This window comes from Hypomesus nipponensis, chromosome 9 (assembly GCF_054491055.1).
Source record: "Hypomesus nipponensis isolate SF chromosome 9, ASM5449105v1, whole genome shotgun sequence".
Taxonomy (NCBI): Eukaryota; Metazoa; Chordata; class Actinopteri; order Osmeriformes; family Osmeridae; genus Hypomesus; species Hypomesus nipponensis.
In genome coordinates this window covers 23,906,972-23,926,406 of record NC_140369.1, presented here as the reverse complement: position 1 = coordinate 23,926,406, position 19,435 = coordinate 23,906,972, and the positions used below count along the sequence as shown (strand labels likewise).

Sequence of the window (19,435 nt, the reverse complement as noted above, 5' to 3'; positions counted from 1 at the left end):
TTTTCTCAAATGTGGAGAAGAATACCCAAGGCTTGGTTTTTCTGGTATCCTCGCCGTTGTTTTTTTCGTTTTTTGGGAGAAAGTGGGGGTGAATATGTAAAAAGAGTGGCCATGTGCTCAAAGGCAAAAGGAGGTTTTAGTGACTGCTGTGTGTACAAATGGCAAGTGCATTGAGGGGTTTGTTTACAACTATTTTGGCTGGTTTTCAATGGAGATCCAGAGCAAATCAGTCTGAGAAGGATGGTGTTTGAAATACATATACAAGAAACAATGGATCGGCATTAAAAGCATCATTCATTCAGGACAATAATTTCATCAACACAACTTTATCTTTGATTTGAAAACAGGACAAAAGTCTAGTTACAATGATACATTTGTTGCGGTTTCTCAAGACATTCAAAGTTTTTTTTAGCTGTTCACACATTCACTGAATAGTCTCAATACAAGTTTAGCGTATTCATTGAATACAGTTTTAGTTTACTCTCTTTCCGGACATTCGATTGGCTCAAGACAAAACGGCAGCAGCGTTTACACAAACCCCACAGATGGTGACGTTGGGGCCTTGGCACTCCTCCTTTAGAGAAAAAGGAGAAAGAAAAAGAAGTGAACGCGAGGCCTCAAAAAGAAACAAACAGAAAAACGCACAGGCGTACTCGTCTCTCTCATCTAGAGTCTGAGGAGGAGCGTTGAGGTGCGTCTGCTTTTATCTCCAGGGCCTCAGGAGGGGTTACGGACCGGACCCTGGTGTCCACGTCCTCCCCCACCTCTTCGAAGCCATCGACCTCCGTGTCGATGTCCTGGAAGGCGGCCTCCTCGTCCGGAATGTCGGGGTCCACGCTGACTTCCTGCAGCACTCTGCCCGTCTGGGAGTACAGGTACTCCACCCCCAGGAGTTCTCCTGTGATAACGTGTGAAAAACCATAGGTCGGGAGGAGGAGGAGAGAACATAGACACACGCGCGCGCACGAGACGAGAGCGTGTTCGAACCACTCACCCATGTACCCCCTCGGGGAGGTGTAATCCTCAAACAGAGTCAGGCCGAGCACCAACTGGCTGAGCTGGTTGAGGGAGTGCTGCAGGTGACCACTGTAGGAGAGCAGAGGCTGCTCCCGTCCCTCCTCAGCCGCTGCGGCGCGGTTCTCGTTCCACCTCACTAGTCCATCCAACAGGAACGCCTGGAAGTGGCGGATGTTGACCCACGTCCCGAAAGGAGGAAGAGGGGAACAAAAAGACACGACATCAGCCGAAAAGAAAACAGATCACTCACACACACAGATCGGGTTTCATTTTCCTTTCTCCCCATTACCTGGGATGAACCGGTTGATGTGGAGGTGGAACGACTCCAGCGATGATAAACCGCACGCGCAGCGATAAACCGGCAGACTGACCCCGGCCTTGGTCAGCCTGCCGGTCTCGGTGTACAGCTGTACACCGAGCGGATCTTGGATGCAGTGGAGGTGACACTTCTGCTCTCGCCAGATCCCCTGGAGGCGGGCACTGTCCTTTAGTGGGATGCCCAGGGTGTCGCGCCTTCCATCGCTGTCGAAGGTCTCCAGCAGGCCGATGAGCCGCAGTTCCGTCTCTGCCGCGGCGATGTCAGTGGCGGCCCATCTCCCTCCTTGACACCCTGCTGGAGACCTCAACGTTCGTCAGGTCGACTAGCCCCTCCTCCGCCGCCAGCTGACTGCGCTTGGCCTCCAGCCATCGGCGGACATCCCCTGCATCCCACTCGAAGATGCAGGTGGACAGCTGCCCCATGAAGGGACCATACAGCTGGTGGCTCTCCGTGGAGACACCTGACGCGAGGCGCCGCATCAGGTGCCATGTGTACCACCAGCCGGTCCCAAGTGTTAAACAGGGCAGCTGTCCTGGACCTCCCGACGCTGGAGCAGCAGTCTCTGTCGACTTACATCAGCTGGGGCGGAGGCACCCCGGCGAGCTGGTACCGCTGCGCAAGCCCGGCCGCCATGGGGACCAGGCTCACCCTCAGCGCTGGTCAGCACGCTGGTGAGGACCTGGCCGTGCTCAGTGGCCACATTAGTAACCCAGGCGGCCGTGTTGGCAGCGGTACCCGGAAGCTTTTTGGTCACCTGGGAGGAGACAGGGAGAGATGAAGTGACGTGCCTTTGACAATGTGTGTTACACACACACACGCTTAGTTACCTTCTTCGTCGAGTCCATCTCATAAGATGGACCCAAAGATTGAGGTGACCCTGGCCTTAACCTAGTCCAGCCGCGACAGCACGTCCATGCTGTAGAATGTCAGCAGCCAGACGGGTGTGGGCACCGGCGGCATGGCTGGTGGTGGTGGAAACTGCCGGTGCCCAAGGCCAGAAAGTGCTTGCACTCGCCGAGGTACTGCTTCGTGCGCCGCATCCAGGCTTCACTGTGGCTCTCGCACAGCTTGGTGTAGAGCTGAGTGGCGCTGTTTCCCAAAGCGCGCTCCCTCAGCATAGAAACGACCCGCAGGTCGCAGGACAACCTGAAAAAGGAGGGCAGAGAGGCTTAATACTCGCATACTGTTGGGGTGCTATTTTAGGGGTTAGTATTATTATTATCATTATTATTTGGGGAGAAACAACCTTCTCTTATTTGTACGTGAGGACAGCTGGAAAAGGGCAGCGGCATTCCGCGTCCAGCTGCCTAACGATGCCTTGCGACCATGCCACCATCTTCTTCGTACACAGAGAGCACGCCAGGTACTCAGTGGCCATGAGGTACCAGGCATCGATGTCTAAGACCTTCCAGATGGTCTTTCTGTACACCCCAGCCTTGGTCATGTTGCCTGTGCAGGCAGGCTGGGGGCATGTCAGCTTGAATGCCCATAAACGAACGGGCATCCAAAGAAACAGCCGACAAGCGAAGAAGGCGTCTGGCGATGCGGGTGGATGGCTGTGGACCGGCCGGGGCTGCGGAGGCTCGTACCAGAGCTGGAGATCTGGACGAACCTCCGCTCTGTTGTTCTTCCAGACAAACAACACCCGGCCGATCCACTGCTGCTGGCCACTGCTGAGCACTCCCCGCCAGCCAGGGGTAACCAATTGCGTGAGAGAGAGAGAGAAATTTGAGTTCACGTGCTGAACTTTCAACGAGTAACGCTTAAAGTAGCACACGCGCGATGAAACGCTTACCCCAGCACTGTCCCTCGGGGAGGAGGGGGGCTTTCAGGGGGAGGAGAGCCCTGTCCTCCTTCTCCTCCTCCCACGACGGGGCTGGGGACGCCCGTGGCGGTGGGGCTGGGGACGCCCGGTCACCAGTTGGAGGTCGAGGCGCATGGACCTGTACGCTCAAGGCTTTGGAAAGAAAATGAAAGTTAGAAAAGCTTATATTGGACGCCAAAAACAGTCCACAATGACCTCCCCCCCAAAAGGAAGCGGAAGACGAGCCGCGTCAGAGGACGCCGCACACTGGCCGGCATGGGATACACGTAGGCCTGGAAGACGAGAGTCCAGTTGGCCGTGGCGCACTGGGCTGCCTCAAAGTGCACCCCCAAGATCCGCAAGGGTCCAGCACTGAGAGACAACATCTGTCCGGTCTTTCCAGCGCCCAAAGGACTTCACAGAAGACTTGGTGCGGTTCAGCACCGCACCAGAGGCTCTTGTGAAGTCCTGGAAGATTCCCAAGGCACGGATCAGGCTAGCATCGCTCCTCAGCAGCAGGGTGGTGTCATCTGCATACTGAATCATCTTGACCCGTAGGCCCCCGCTACCTGGTACCAGTGGTCCATCAACACCCGGGTTGGCCCGAATGGCCGCCGCCAGGGGCTCCATGTAAAGGATGAACAGCAGGGGTGAGAGCAGACACCCCTGCCTAACCCCAGATACCAAGTCGAACCGCTGCCCCAAGTGACCATAGGTAACGGTGCACCCCACGGCAGAGTACAGAGTACTCAGCCACCCAAGAAAACGCGCCCTAGTCCTAACCACTCTAACACCCGAAACAAAAAACCTTGGTGAAACATAACGAAAGCCTTTACCTGGTTGAGGCCGGCCACCATCAGAGGCAGCCCGTGGTCCTCGGCCCAGGCTATGGCGTCCCAGAGCAGCTGTAGATTCCAGTGCACGGACCAACCCCCGACCCCTCAGGTCTGCTCGTGCACGAGGACCGTGCGCAGACGGTCGGCCAAGACCTTGGCCAACAACTTGTAGTCTGCGCACAGCATGGCCAATGGCCACCAGATCCCCAGATCCGTGCTGTCCCCACTCTTCTTCAAAAGGGACAGCACCCTGACGGCCATCAACTCTCCCAGGAGCGCCGTGCGGAGGACCTCCTTGAGGACCGCCGGCCAGACCTCACCCCAGAACCTGAGGTTAAAGTCAGCCGGCAGCCCATCGAGGCCCGGCCCCTTCCGCCGCAGTGCCCCCTCCAGCTCCTCCAAAGACAGCGGTGCCTCCAATGCCTCCACCACATCTGTAGGCGCCCGCCGGGTCAACCCACTACGGAAGACCTCACCGCCGACGAATGAACCCCACCCACGCTCCACACGGCCCCTCCCCTGCCCCACTCCCGTGCGAAGTCCCCGGCGTCCGCCCGGTCCCTCAAATGCACTTCCTGCAGGAAACTTAAAGTAAAATCTAAACCCCCCCCCCCAAGAAAGAAAAAAAACCCGCCCGCTTAACCCTCGGAAAGTGTAAGTGCCCACTGTGAATGACATTACAAATACTGAAAAATAAAAAAACCCACACACTAAGGACCACAAAACTATGTCCCATACAGGTCCTCATCCTCCACCATGTCTCCCCATGAGGCCGGCATTGTGTCAGGGCTACCCCCACCCTCGCCCCCCCCCCCGCCGGCTCCCAAACCCTCCCCTGGGCCAACTCCTCCGGGGTGTCGTACTGGTCGGAGTCCTGCGACTCCCCCTCCACCTCCTCCCCGGGCCCTCCCTGAGCGCCCCGCAGCTTCTTGGAGGTGCCACAGCCCCCCCCCGTGTCCCTCGGCCTACGCCGTCTCTGCCCCGGGGACGCCGTGTTTCCCCGGTCCACCTCGTCCAGGGCCCGCTGGATCCGCTGCAGCGACTCCAATCCGGGGTCCCGTACCCCCGCCGCCTCTAGCGGCTGTCCTTGCCTCAAAACTGGGGCGTGAAAAGGAGGTCCTAAGGGGCGGTCGGTGCGGCGCTGCCTGGACGCCCCAGCCCCCCCCTGTCGCTTGGGTTGGCCGGTACCGAAACCACTCCCGGCCGTCCAAGCCCAGAGGCTGCACCGGTGCCACCTGCTGCGCCGACGTCGCCGGCCGTGCCGGAGCCGGCCACTGCTCCTTCGGATCTCCAGGGGCCCCCTTGGGCCCACCCACCGCCTCCGCGTAGTAGCGCACCCTTGTCCGGCACGCCCGCCACAGGTGCCCCCGCTCTACCGACGTGATGCAGGCCTTCGGGACTGGACACTCCCGCGCCAGGTGTCCCTTTGCCCCACACTCCCTGCAGCGGGCCCCCGGGCAGTTGTTCTCCGAGTTGTTCTCACCGCACGGCACCTCGGCAGTTGGGGGGCTGCCTCACGTACCGGATCCGTCCCCGGTACGTTCCCACATTGAGCCCGTCGGGGTTGTCACCCAGCAGGATCTGATACTGTCTCTTACCCAGCCAGAAGCCGAAAATGTCATTCACGGGACGGGCAGCCGAGACGACCGTTCCGTACCTGCACAGGCTGGCCGCCACCTCCCTCTCCTGCAAGTGGGGGCCGAACATTTCCACCGTCACAACCCTGAAATTTTGCCTGGCCAGGTCCACCACTTCGTAGTAGCTCAGGGGTGTCTGGTTCCCCAGAGCCCGGCACCTGGCCAGCACCGACGCCGCTATCAGCCCCGACCTCAAGGTTAGGTCGTGCCCCCTCTCCGGCACGTTGTCTTGCAGGCACAGGACCTCCGCCGGGGTGAGCTTGAGCATGTCCATGACAACGCGCCTGGTGAAATCGTCCCTCACCAGGCGCCCCACCGTGGGGTCCCTCTACACGCACCGAATCAAATCTTTCATGCCAGGTTCTGCCCTCCTCGGCCTCCTCTCCCACTCTCCGCCGGGCGCCCCTCCGCCGGCCCCCTTGCTGCCACCGACCACTCCGCCGGGCGCTCCGCTCCCCGTCGCTCCACCATCAATTCCTGCTCCTCCAACCGCCCCCTTCGACTTCAACCCACGGCATGACAGTTCCTGGAATCTTTCCTATACCAACTGCATCAAAGTATGCTGGGAGGCCATATTCAAGGTGTGCATAAAGCCATTGTGTGTGCCGATGTTTCCTAAAGCATATTACTATAGCTATGTGTATATGAACATACTGGCATATCTATATGCCTGTCAGTTACAAAGTTTGGGACAGTTTGAATCCCCCCCCCCCACCCATTTATGTGTTCCAGAAGAGTATACAAGGCGGACACAGTTGATGGCAAACTCCAGCCAATTAACATGTTGGTTGTGCGGTTTGGAGAGACTGCAGCAACTAGGGGTGGGCGGATCGATCTAAAGTATTGATAGTATCGATACCAACATTGGTATCAGTATTGATCGATACTCCCGTGATAAGATTGATACTTAAGTTTAAATGTATCTTCTCTACATTCAGTACACAACTCCATTTACATCACTGCAAACACCGCTTCTTTTACTTCGCTCAAACTCACTTTGCCCCTCCCCCGCCTCCCCTGCTATGCTGTTAGTTGTTGCCGGTGTGCACGTGCAGTACATGACTCAGTCAGCAACACACTGATGGCTGCACAAAGGCAGAGAGAAAGAGAAGCTTAGCTTCGCAACTAATTAAAGGAATCAAATCATTAGAGGATTCATTTGATCATGAAAATGCAAATCAGAAGAATCAGAAATGTGTTTAGTCGCCAAGTGTACACAAACAAGGAATTTACCTTGGTGGGCATACAATAAACGTAAAACATAAGTGTTATAATAATTACATACTAACTTTCTATTTTCATTCAAATGTGTATATTGATGATGCATTGACTTCATAAAGTACAAGGCATTGCTTTCCCCTACATAAAAGTAGATCAGCTGCTTTTCGAAGTAAAAAGTATTGGTATCGGTATTGGTATCGGCAATACTGGCCCTGTATTTACTTAGTATCAGATCGATACCAATGTTTGCAGTATCGCCCACCCTTAGAAGCAACCGTGTCAGCCATCGCTGCAAAAGTGAAGGAGGCCCTTGGGTCTGATGAGGAATTTGTCTTCACAGACATCAAGGGAACCCAAATTGTAGACTCAGAGGAAACAACAGGTGATAATCAAAATGTATTTGAGAGGTGAGACTACAGAGAAAAGATGTGAAGATAGCTTATGGCTATACAAGGGGAATACACCAAGCTTTCCATTTGCTACTTCACAAGCAGTATGTTGAAATAATACAGCTTGTAAAGCAAAAATAATATACAATATACCATATTAATGAAATAGGACACTGTAATTATAATGGTAATATTTTTCACAAAAGTCACAGCATCCTTTGCCTGCACTAGAAATCACACGTTTGGACTTGCATGTCCACAATATGTCTGAATGAGAACAAATATTAAAATGTTATGTTTTTAACACTTTTATGGTCAGCATACTGGAGGCAGAACTCCAGGAAGGTCTGAGCTGTGTCCTTGTCTACACCAACTTGAACCAGGGAAAGAGGAGGCGTTCCAGGTTGTAGACACAAAGTTTAAGCTTAACACTTTCAGTGGAGTTCTTCAATAAATCAATGTATCAAGTAACGTATTTTCCACACTATAGGGCGCACTGGATTATAAGGCGCACTGTCAATGAATGGACTATTTTCTATCTTTTTTTCATGTATAAATGTGCACCGAACTGTGAGGCGCAATAAGCGAAACGAAACAATCAGATAAGTCAGTCAGTCAAACTTTAAACGTGTTCACAATAACTCCCAACATTGGTCAAACGTTAATGAGCATATTCACAATACCTTGTTCAGTTATAACACGAAAATACATAACACGTAATATACAATTTTGGGGTCCTTATTCACACACACTGTAATATTATGGTGAAGCACAGTATGTATTACTCTGCGACACTCCTGACTACGGTAGCCGGTAATGCTGCAAGCAGTGCGGCTTTGTCGTTTACCAAAGTCTTACAAAAACATTTTGACAGAGCACAAACATTTTGTGTACCACACAAAATCACTTCGAGATCAGTAAGCACAACCAGAATTAATCCATATATGAGGCGTTCCGCATTAGAGGGTTTTCACCAGTGGTGTCAAAAGTAAACATGTTCGTTACTCAAGTAGAAGTATTGATACTTGAGTTTAAAAATACTCTGGTAAAAGTAAAAGTATCAACCTCTTTACTCAAGTAAAAGTAAAAAAGTACAGGCTCTAAAATGTACTTAAAGGTATAAAAGTAAAAAGTAACCTTAATTAAAAAAACTTTTTACCATCTAAAGCTAAACTAGTTGGACCTCATAGTTGACATGACTGTAAGAAATAGAAGCTTAATTGAAAGCTGATTAGTGCTACATGGAGCCCAAGACATGGTAAAAAAAAAGTAATACAAACATATAACAATGGTAGCCTGGCTGTCAGCCCAACTTCTCCCCGCCCACTAAAAATTTGGTCGGGAAGTTGGGTCTGGATGGTCTCGTATTGGGAACAACTACATAAAACCAGGATCGGGACGGACCAATGAAAGTGCCAGGGCGGGCTTTATACGATGAAGGACAGATGATCAACAGTAACGTAATCAACAGCGTCACGAAATAGTTTTCAACAAACAACATATTACGTTGCTCTGATTGGTTGTAGGTCTATCCAATTGAGCGAAGAGGCACTTGAGTTCGGTTGAAACACGCCTCGTAGTCACAGCCCAACGGAGAGTTTTCAGACTCATATTCTGACTAGAAGTATGAGTATGACAACGTCAGGCTACAATAATGGTGTCGAAGACCACAAACTCGAAGAGCATGTTTTTCTCAAACTTTAATGGAATTTAAATAGAACTCCAAACTGGAGTTGGCCCCCTTAACTCAGAAGTATTTGTACTTCGTTACTTGACACCTCTGGTTTTCAACGACGTCACGTTCTAGGCGGTAACCCGGATATGCGGCCATATTGGAGGCACTGGGTGTAAACAACTGAACGGAGTACAACCAAAGAAAGTATATTCTGTCCTCTTTGGTACAACTGTAGCCATGTCTAAACGACCGAAATAGTCATCAAAACGTGTCCAAGAACAAAAGGCATATAGGGAAGGACTTGGACCACAAGAAAAGGGTCGATATTTTGAGAAATTGGGATTTATTGGCTGTGCAGATCCCTACCAGTTAACTTTGCTCCCTCTACTTGGATTTGTGATGACCCGGTGATTCTGCCTTCAGTTGGATATCCCGATATTGTTAACTACTTTTCTCGCCAAACCCATACACATGCAGTAGTTTGATATTAATTATATTATGTCAATGTCAGCTTTACAGTAAAATGCGTACAGTAAAAACAATAAAAGCAGTAAATGTTTTACTATTTACTATTACAAATATTATCATTACATTTACATTTAGTCATTTTACATTACAATATAACATTTGTTATGAGCCGCTGAAATAAACATTTCACAATACCTGACAAGAAATGTGCCGAACAAATACGGATGTTGTCCAGATTTTTCCCTCGTAGATCTTGGTTGAGCTTTGCCAACCACAAGCGCCTCCTTTACTCAGATAATCTCTGGCATTCCTCTCCCTGGTTTTTAATAACTTTTGGAAGTCAATACTATACCAAATGTTTTTCTCGATCTGTCCTATTGGTACAACCTGAAACACGGCAAAAATTTGACATTTTCCTCGACAATGTTCGGGATATACTTCAGTGTCAGTGCTTTGTTGTGATCTCTATCACAACCTTTATAAGGCGCACTGTCGTTTTTTGAGAAAATTAAAGGCTTTTAAGTTTGCTTTATAGTCCGGAAAATACGGTAATGTTATTTAGGACTGTGTTATAGGTGGAGCATAAAAGTAGTCTACCACGTTTGAATACGTTTCAATGTCGCAAAGCTTGTTGTGAATCCTTTTAATTTATATAATTATAGTAATTATATCTTATGTAATTTTTATTCAGTAGCTGCAGAGAGGACAGCCTGGATGGTATTCAAGAAAAAATTGAGGAGGTGATCTTGGCATCCCAGAACCTGGACTCTGTGCTGGTGGGCTTGCGTGAGACAACCAACAGATTGTCAATGGAGGCTTTCAAGTGCCTTGTCTGCCAGGGTAGGCCTATATTCAATTGTTTGATGGGCTAAATTACAATAAGGATTTGAACATTACGCAAAGTAGTAGTAGTTGCTGCAACACTTTGGTGGGGTGTAAACTGTGTGGTTAGCCACAGCAGACCAGGGGGGTATTCCAAGTAGCGGGGTTTAGTGAAAACTTTGAGTTGTTTAACCCTGAAAAGAGGCATACTCCGAGTTCCACGTTCCAGAAAGAGAGGTAACGAAACCTTTTGGTAAGTTTCCATGGTAACTTACTCCTTAAAATTTAATTTGCTTAGTTATACGCCGGGAGACGATTTTAAGACTGCGGTTTGATGTACTTTAATTCCCTGATGAATACCTAAGTTAACGTTACCGTTTCCTGTCACAATCTGTAATTTATTTTAGCAACAGTCTCAGCCCTTGGGTCTTCATCGATAGTGTTACTCGCCGTGGATTTGCACTCAGAATTGACCAAATGGCTTTTGGCATTGAAATAAATACAAATAATTGAAATTGTATTTGGTCTTCTTTATTGCCTACAAATATAAATCTAACAATGAGTAACCTACTTCTATCGGCTATTGTTCCTACAATTTACATGATTCATATGATTCTTACAATTTACATGATGTAGGCTACCGTCCTGTAACTGTTGTTTCAGCAAATCTAGCCCATTTCAACATTGTTGGGGGGTCAATATATTGGCCAAACAACCAAAACTAATTCCCCTATGGTTTGAAGGAAGATGGGAAACTGAACAGTGTAGGCCTATTAACATTAACCAAATAATGCTAATACCAATGGAATTACAGTTATTTGACTCTTTGGGTTACATCAGAGCAAGAATGGTCAAATTAAGGTAAAAAAATATAATAATTTTATCATATTGCAAATGAATGCAATCAATGAAGTTAACTCATGCCTACTCTTCCATGATTATTGTAAACCAGAGATAGAAAGCATGAGGTGAGGAAGAAGGAGTAGGCCTAGGACAAGCCTGAGCTGAGGAGAAGGTCTCAGGAGATCAAGAATCCACAGAACAATGCTTCACAATTCCATCCCAAGAACAACTACAATCATACCAGAATCTTGACCCTTACTTATCAACATGTCTAACAATGCTACAGTAAGTTACAAAGATGTGAGAGCCATCAAGTTGAGACTCCATCCAGTAACTCCATATTTTACCATAAGAGAGGTGGGGGCAGGTGGATAGCCTTACAAGATCAGCCTTTATTCTTCTGCCCTATGTACATGTTATATGTTGGTCAAAATAGAAATTCAGCAAATTCAACAATTGATATTAATGTAGGTTATTGTTCCCACAATTAACATCACATGTGACCATGCATCCTTCCGTAACTGGTGTTCCAGTAAATCTTTTTGGAGATTAGCCTTTATTCTTCCACCTTAAGTAGGCCTACACCATCTCTTGGTCAGTTTTTGGCACTTTCTTCACGAGGTGCAATTTGTACAACTCATTTACTTGTAACTGGGTATACATGAGATTACATTAGCTAAATTTCACTGTTCCACATGCAACATTCACCTGCCATTAAATGAACATCTCACTGTATACAGCATGCACTGTTGTCAGAATGTGCAAATCGTTTTTATATTCATTATTCTCATAATGTCAGTGTAACTGACAATTCCACACAAGTTTGTAAATAAATGTACATGGAGAGAGAACTACCAGTAGCTACCATACATAGTAATTCTCTGCATCCATTTCTGCGGCAGCAGTCATTAATGTCTCTTCGTTATTTTACGTAATCATCATCATAATCCTTTGATAAAAAGCATTATGTTGAGGGAAACTGCTTCTACAAGTTGAAATAAGCACCAATTGATATTTAAACATCATGTCGAATATGTTTAAAACCAGGGTGACGTCGAGGCTGCAATCACAAGCGTAGCCTATAAGCAAAATATGCATTACCTGTTCGTAGTATGTTTTTATATGTAGCCTAATATAACATTGAACATGCTATTAAATGTTCAACGTATGGACTGGCTATTGCATTCAAATAGGAAATGACTCGGCAGCAATTGTCTCAATTGTAGCTATAGGCTATTCGCTGCTACAGCCGTGTTGCTTTTTTCCGGAATATGTGCTCAGATTGACCATGAATACGAAATAAAACTTATATCTAAAGTGTGGTGAAATATGACATTTTTTGTCGTCGGTTGCCATGGTGAATCCTAGTATCGGAGCTCCATAGATGTTGGCTTTTGGTAATATTCATGCACGCGCTGAACTCAGAGTTGCCGTACTACGAGTTGAGTTAACAAATTCATATCAGCTTTTCTGGAACCGAATTTTCGGAGTTTACCATGTTAAGAGTAACTCAACTAAGAGTTCAGGGTTAATCTCAGAGTTTGTTAAACCCGTTACCTGGAATACCCGCCAGTGCCTGACATGTAGGGCTAACCACCCTCCAGGCAGTGATATTCAGCTGCGTGGCCTATCTGGAATATTGGAGAAAATCTGTGTATCATTCGTTCTTTCATTTTTCAATTGATAAACCAAAAACTATTAGTTTTTCCATTATTCAATTGAGAAACCAAAAACGAAAATTATTATAGTCCGATGCGTCCGACACTGTGAGTAAAGAGTCCGATGCGTAATTATTAAACGTTTGCGGGAAAAAACAGAAAAAATACTCAATGGATTCGTCAAGCAGTGCGGACGGTTTTGTTGCCGGTTTTGAATACACCCTGGTTTTGAATACACCCGTACACTGGTTGGGACGACGTTATCACTTTTGACAATGAATTAATGAATATCATTAGCAACAAGCTATTGTTAAGCTAACTTGAACACAAGACTATATAAACCTTCGTACACCCTTTGTCTTTACAATCCACACTTTTCATACAGTGCTCTGTGCTGCGAGACCAAGTGTATGAACTTGTCAGACGCCAAATGGATTTTGTCGTTAGCTTTTAGGGTGGCTCTGAATTGCCAAAAACCTAACAAAATGCTGGCTACGGATGCGAAAAACGCAGAAAATCGAACCCAATCCGAACTTTTTTTTGACGGATGAAAGTTTCGGAGGCAGTATGCGAGCGATTGACTTAACGTGAGGTTGTTTTTTTATTTTGGTATTGGTATTTTACGTGCAAACATTTTGGATACGAATTTCGGACTCAGTGTGCAAGGGCCTTAACAGTGGTACGGTGTCGACACCATGGCCGCACTGGAACGTTACTTTGATGTAATTATGGATTTATTTCTAACTGGGAAGACGCATAATGAGATTTCCAAAACTCTGCAGCAGATGGGAATCCATTGATGCTCTGAAATTAGTGTTAGAAGGTTCTGTGCTCACCACGGCCTTAAACAAAAACGATTTGATCAATATACGAGGTCGGCTACGTTTTAATTCAGGTTTTTACATTTTATATCCTGCCAATCTTTCAAACGTTGTAGTAAATGGCTGTACTTTTCAAACAGACGGGCCCAACTTATGGCCGCAAATTCATGACTGGCTATTAATCTTCAATGGGAGTGCATGCATGAGAATGTCGAGTTGGAAAAATCCTAAGAGAGATTCATCAGCTATACCATGAATTCCGACGTCAGGTAACTAACTATTCTGCTAAGATTTCATTTTATTGTTATTCAGGCTAATACAAATATATAACCATCTTGATGTAGGCTACATCACCTTAAGGAATAGCTTAAATATATTTAGGAGATGAACTTGAGTTGAACTTGAACAACTAGAATGTTATAACCAGCCCATGAACTATTGTGAGCTAATGTGACATATTGTTATAATATTTATATTTTCCTCAGGGTGCTCGTAATCTATATCCAGTCCCTTGTCATGCTGAATATATGGTCCACAAACATCTGGATCAAAATGAGAAGCTTGGGATGTTCGGTGTGACACGTTTTGACAGTTGATGGCTACAGCAGCAAAATTGTTGCCAATGCCACCATGCCAGTAATAAACAACCTTGTGATTTATGATGAAGTTTACAGGTGAGTACATTTTAAACCAAGGTTATTGGCATAATCTTGGCTGTGCTATATTGTCTTTTCAGTGAATGTAATTCCTTTTTCTTATTGGCTCAGTTAAGTTCAGTGCAGCTTTGTGCAGATGTACACATTACTTTACTTCAGATCTACAGTGGTCAACCATGGGATCTGAGACCAAGTCAGAGTCGACCATGGCAGGGAGTTTTACATGTGCCTATACATGCAAGAGAAGCTGTCAAGACACAGACACAACCTCAGCAGGCCACCATACCTCCAAACAACATCAACAAGGGCAAGTGTTTTGTAAAACTATAATTAAACGGAAGAACGACAGACTGATTGAAAACATTTTAAATGAGAATTCATTTTCCTTGCTTAAGAAACCCAATGCTCTTTAATCTACAACTACATGTTTTGACGTCAACAGAATCTTAGAGTGGAAAGGATGTGGCCTGAGGTGAACAATCGAGTGAACTACCCGTTGAAACAAGCCTCGGTACACCTGCTGGACCAAGAAGTCAAACATGGAGGACAATTTGACTAAATTCTGCATCTCAAACTTAACATGTCAATTAAGTCAAATTGGACTAGGCAGAGTGGTGCAATCATGGAATGCACACAGGATCCCAGGTATGCTAAACTTAGGCCTAATATCCAAAACATTTCAGAAGCGGTGGTCATGTTTTACAGTCCAGTCACACACAACCTTAACGGTTTGTTAGTTATTTGTTACCATGTTTCCTGTTTTTAGGCCGTGGAATACCCAATGAACTTGCAGCAGGTGGCTGCCCAGCTACAATTTCTAAGGAGCAGCTGCCCAGTGCCTCTGTTGTGGCAAACATGTATGAGCAAGAGTTAAGATCCACGCTGACTTGGGTGTCAGTTTTTGGAACTGATCCCTTTTTATCCGAGGACGATAGATGTTGTGCAGAACAGGACTTTGCAGAGAACTACCCTGACATCTCTCTTCTTTTTAATCATGTGGTAAACAATGACTATACTCCTTTCCAAGATGCGTTGTTGTACCTCATAAATGTAACCCAAAGATATGTCTGAAAAAGTAACGGAAATGCTGTGCAAAACCACATAGCAGAACTATGTGGCAAAAAAGCACACACTTTTTTGCCACATAGTTCTGCTATGTGGTTTTGCTGTTAAGGAAATCTAGGCATAAATATTGATCTAAAAGTATTATGTAGCTGCCACTGTGCCCCCAAATTGTCAGTTGAGTAATCTGGCATACAAACACATTACACTTTGACACCAGTATTGTCAGACATTTTAAAATTAAATGTTAAATAAAACTTTACAAAAATATATACATAAAAGTGCAAATTTAAGCTTAGCTTTCACAGTATTGAAATCTGGTTACAAATGTTTTGTTTGAATCTCAACTATGCACTTCAAAGTCTGTGCTTGAACTGTAGACTTGTTAATGGAAAACCAGAACAATTAAACTTACAACTATGCAAGCCTGCATGCTTGCATACTGTACAATGTTACTCCTGGAGTATGTTTCCCAGTGCAGCCAATGCATTAGAGAGTCCAGTGAGTTTTTGTATGTTGTAACCAAAATCATCAACTCGACATTTTGGGCAAAAGGTAGAATTTTTCTGCCACTCCTCAATGCAGCTCCTGCAGCCAATAATGCTTTGGCAGCATGACGACACCATGGGCTCAACCACTGGATCTGCAAATTGAATTCGGAAAACAGTATTAAAAATGACAGTGTTTAAATAAGACATTACAACATTTATGCATTTTGAACAACTCGAGTTATGGATAATACAGGTTTTTGAAGAAAATTATATTACAAAACGTACTTTGGCAGACAACACAGGCAAAGACATCTCTAACAGCTGTTGCTTGGACCTCTGTCAGGGACAAGGTTGTTCTGCGGTTGGAATTAGCAAACTCCACCAGCTGCTTCATTGCACCTTGTGCAGTCCCTGGGCTGCCAGGATCACCTCCTCCACTCTATCGATAGCTTCATCAAGGCCAGTATCTTGTAGTCGACTGAATAACAAGCAAAATATACAACAAGCCCTTTATGACCTACTTGTTCTCAACAATATTCATACATAAATATAACAAAGTCCATGAAAGAATGGAATCTTAGCGACCCCAACTCTCGTGCGTGACCTGGCTATGGACAAAATCTTAAAAACTGGACAGAACATCTACACCAAAATGAAGATTATGAATCAGTCAATGTTGTGTATGAGATTCTCTATAGATATGTGACTATTGGTACTGGGGCCTATATTTGCAACATATCTTACAGAGCAGTTACTTAGTCCTCACTAATAAATTTAGGATAACATACATACAAATAGGCAACCATAATGATGTTGTGCAAAAAATACAAATCAAGTACCTTGATTTCCTCTTTTTACTTGCTTGTAACTTCAGGAAGTCATCTTCCTGCACAGCAAATATTTTCCTAGCATTTTGCTTCCAAAACGTTGTTCCTGAATAGAAAATAGTCGCCCAGTTATGCATATGGTGTTACAGGTCTTGGGAAATAGGATGGTTTTCTAAGGGTGACAATGTTGAATGCTAAAGGTTTCAAGAACCCACTGGGCTTTGAAGCATACACTAAAAGTATTCTGGATTTTATATGTGGTATTCCTGAGGCTATCATATGAACAATAAATAGTGTTTAACTATACCATTGGTTCCTTCGGAGTCCAGTATTTTCTTTCCCTGGCTGTCAGTGAGGATGAGCATGTCTTCTTGTTCAAAGGCTTCATTGACTTTACTTAGGATGCCCGTAACAGATGCCTCAAATTCAAAATAACGCACTGTTAACGCTTTGCTCGTCTCCAACTTGCCATCAACAAGTTCAGCGATGAAGATGTTTCAAAAAATTTGGTATGAAAGAATGTTTTACTCATTTATTGTCTTAATGCCTTATTACTTTAATACAGCCAGTGCATCCAGGTAGATTATGCAGATATACTTCTGACATAATGTAGCCATGACATTGAAAGCACATTATTTTGCAGATGTATTTTTGGTGTCAAAAAGGCTCAAGTCACATTTGTGAATAAATGTTGTAAATCTAACTTCTTGTAGTTATGTCTAGCATTACAAAATATTAACTACTTACTAACCGAGAGTGAGGTCATGCCCGGAAATATCAAACTGAGGCTGGAATGTATCGGCATACGATACGGCAAAACCGAGGTTTGATATTTGCCGGCATGACCAAACAGTCGAGGTTAGTAAGTAGTTTATTATATGGCATTTTTAGCTTCTTTTCATTTTGTAAACAAAAATATATGGTAGGCTACCTCTAGGCTAATTGTAGCTAGCTCTCAAGTCTTCTCACGCTGTGTTTCATGTGTTGCCTAGTAACTCATTACTTTTAATAGAAAGTGGACAACATGGTTCTGCTAAAATTGCCTTAATTTCAACACAAAATAACGACACAAGTGATGCAAAGAGTCTAGTCTCCATCCTCACTTTCGATGACAAATCTTTTCAGCATCGTCTGGAGAGTAAAACTCAGCAGCTGACTCGTCGATATCGCCCATTTTGAAGATGACGTCAGAGGGCAATAAGGAGGCGTATTGACCGCTGAGGAGGGCAGTACGCGTCTGGCATTACTACCCATTAGCCAATCAGAAAGCTTGTACCGTCGTTGCCATATTGAACACACGGTTAATTGTATAACATACTATTACATTGGGTTGATGTGTCAATTGATGTGATACAAACAGTAGTTGCATTTAAGAAGTGAAAGGTTTATTTGATCACCTTTGGAATGTTTTTACCACAGAGGCTCTTGGAGTTACAGAATAAGGAAACTGTTTCCTCTACTAAAAAATACAATGCGGGCCACGTGAAAAAAGGATCCAAAGACTCGTAGAAAGACCGAGTTGGGAAATTAACAAATTGTTCGTTTCCTCTAGAGACAGAGCCTACGTAAAAAATTATTCAAAGACTCGTAGAAAGACCGAGTCGGTAAATGAACGAATCACTCGTTGAGAGGACTCGTTACTCCCGAGTCCTTATAAGGATTTGTTCAAAATGAACGAATTGTTCATGAACGACACATCACTACTGTCCATTATCTTATAAAGCCCGCCTTGACAATACTTTTTCCCGAATCTAGCAACCTCAGACCCAACTTCCCGACCAAATTTGTTTGTGGGTGGGGCTAAATTGGGCTGGCAGCCAGGCTAGAGGTGAGGATCAATTTAACAATTATGTGACCGTCAAAATATGTGACCTGGTCCAGCTGTTGACCAGAGCAGTGACTGTTACATGGAAAGGACAGATCACCCGACATACATTCAGCGTCATTTACAGCTACATAATTCTGTGTGTTACACCTGAAACAGTTTTTTGTTTGTTGACTTTGCATTCCTCGGACAAACAAGACTTGGAATTTTGAGACCGGTTAAGACGACAACTGCAGGAACAGGTCTATCACTACAACAGATTAAGGGAGGCACTCGAGACCGCTATCAACCTTACAGACAATGAAAGTTGCTGAATAACCATCAAACTCAGGAAATCCCGTGCAGTCAACATGACCGTGCGTAGTAGTGTAGCAGAGCATACGCTGTAGGTTACATGATAGGGGAAAGGTGAACAGAGCAATGCAATGCAGAATCAATTGCGAACAATAGATCGCTTTATTGAAGTACGAAAGATAGCCTATGCCTAGTCCCGACCCTTAACCGTCTAGCCCATTTAGCTCTTACAATAGACCAAGTTTGTTGCTTCTCACTTCTGTGGTTTCTCTACCAACAGTAGTGCAAGGCGCGTGCTTAGCCGCACCGTTGAGTAGCTGTGTGCGTTAGCCAGATGTGACAAATTATTTTAAAAACTGAAATTATAAAATGCCAAAACTCAAGTCTCTGTGCTTCGCACAAAGACTCAAAACACAATTTAGCTAGCTAACCACCAGATGTGACAAGAGGCTGTCAACTGCTGCGTTTCCCGACAACGACGGATCGTTACGAGGGTTCTCTACGAGCAAATTAACAATCTATCGTTATTTCTTACGCGCGTTTCCCGAACATGCTCATAAGGAGAACCCTCGTACAAGACGTTTCCCAGATGCGGAAATGTGATTCTTCTGTCTCAAATATTGTTAAATTAACTTTAACCAAAATAATTGAGTAATTGCGGTACGCAATAATTATTATTTACTGTTGGTAGAAAACGTTGTAGGCTACATTTAGGCCTACTAAATCATCATTATTATGATTGTTTTAAATGTATATCTTGGGTGGTTGAA

General features: G+C 45.4%; 1 protein-coding gene and 2 pseudogenes across 1 annotated transcript; 1 reads left to right on the top strand and 2 right to left on the bottom strand.

Annotated features, from left to right (window-relative positions):
* Window positions 1–662: 662 nt before the first annotated feature.
* LOC146273583 (uncharacterized) lies at window positions 663–1,758 on the bottom strand. The gene is given in 4 exon segments (XM_084704020.1): window positions 663–898; window positions 995–1,206; window positions 1,309–1,590; window positions 1,592–1,758. Coding segments are annotated over 4 exon segments (897 nt in total).
* An 11,614-nt stretch (window positions 1,759–13,372) lies between these two features.
* Window positions 13,373–15,391, top strand: LOC146273582 (uncharacterized; annotated as a pseudogene).
* Window positions 15,392–15,680: 289 nt separating this feature from the next.
* LOC146273581 (uncharacterized) lies at window positions 15,681–19,217 on the bottom strand (annotated as a pseudogene).
* Window positions 19,218–19,435: the final 218 nt, after the last annotated feature.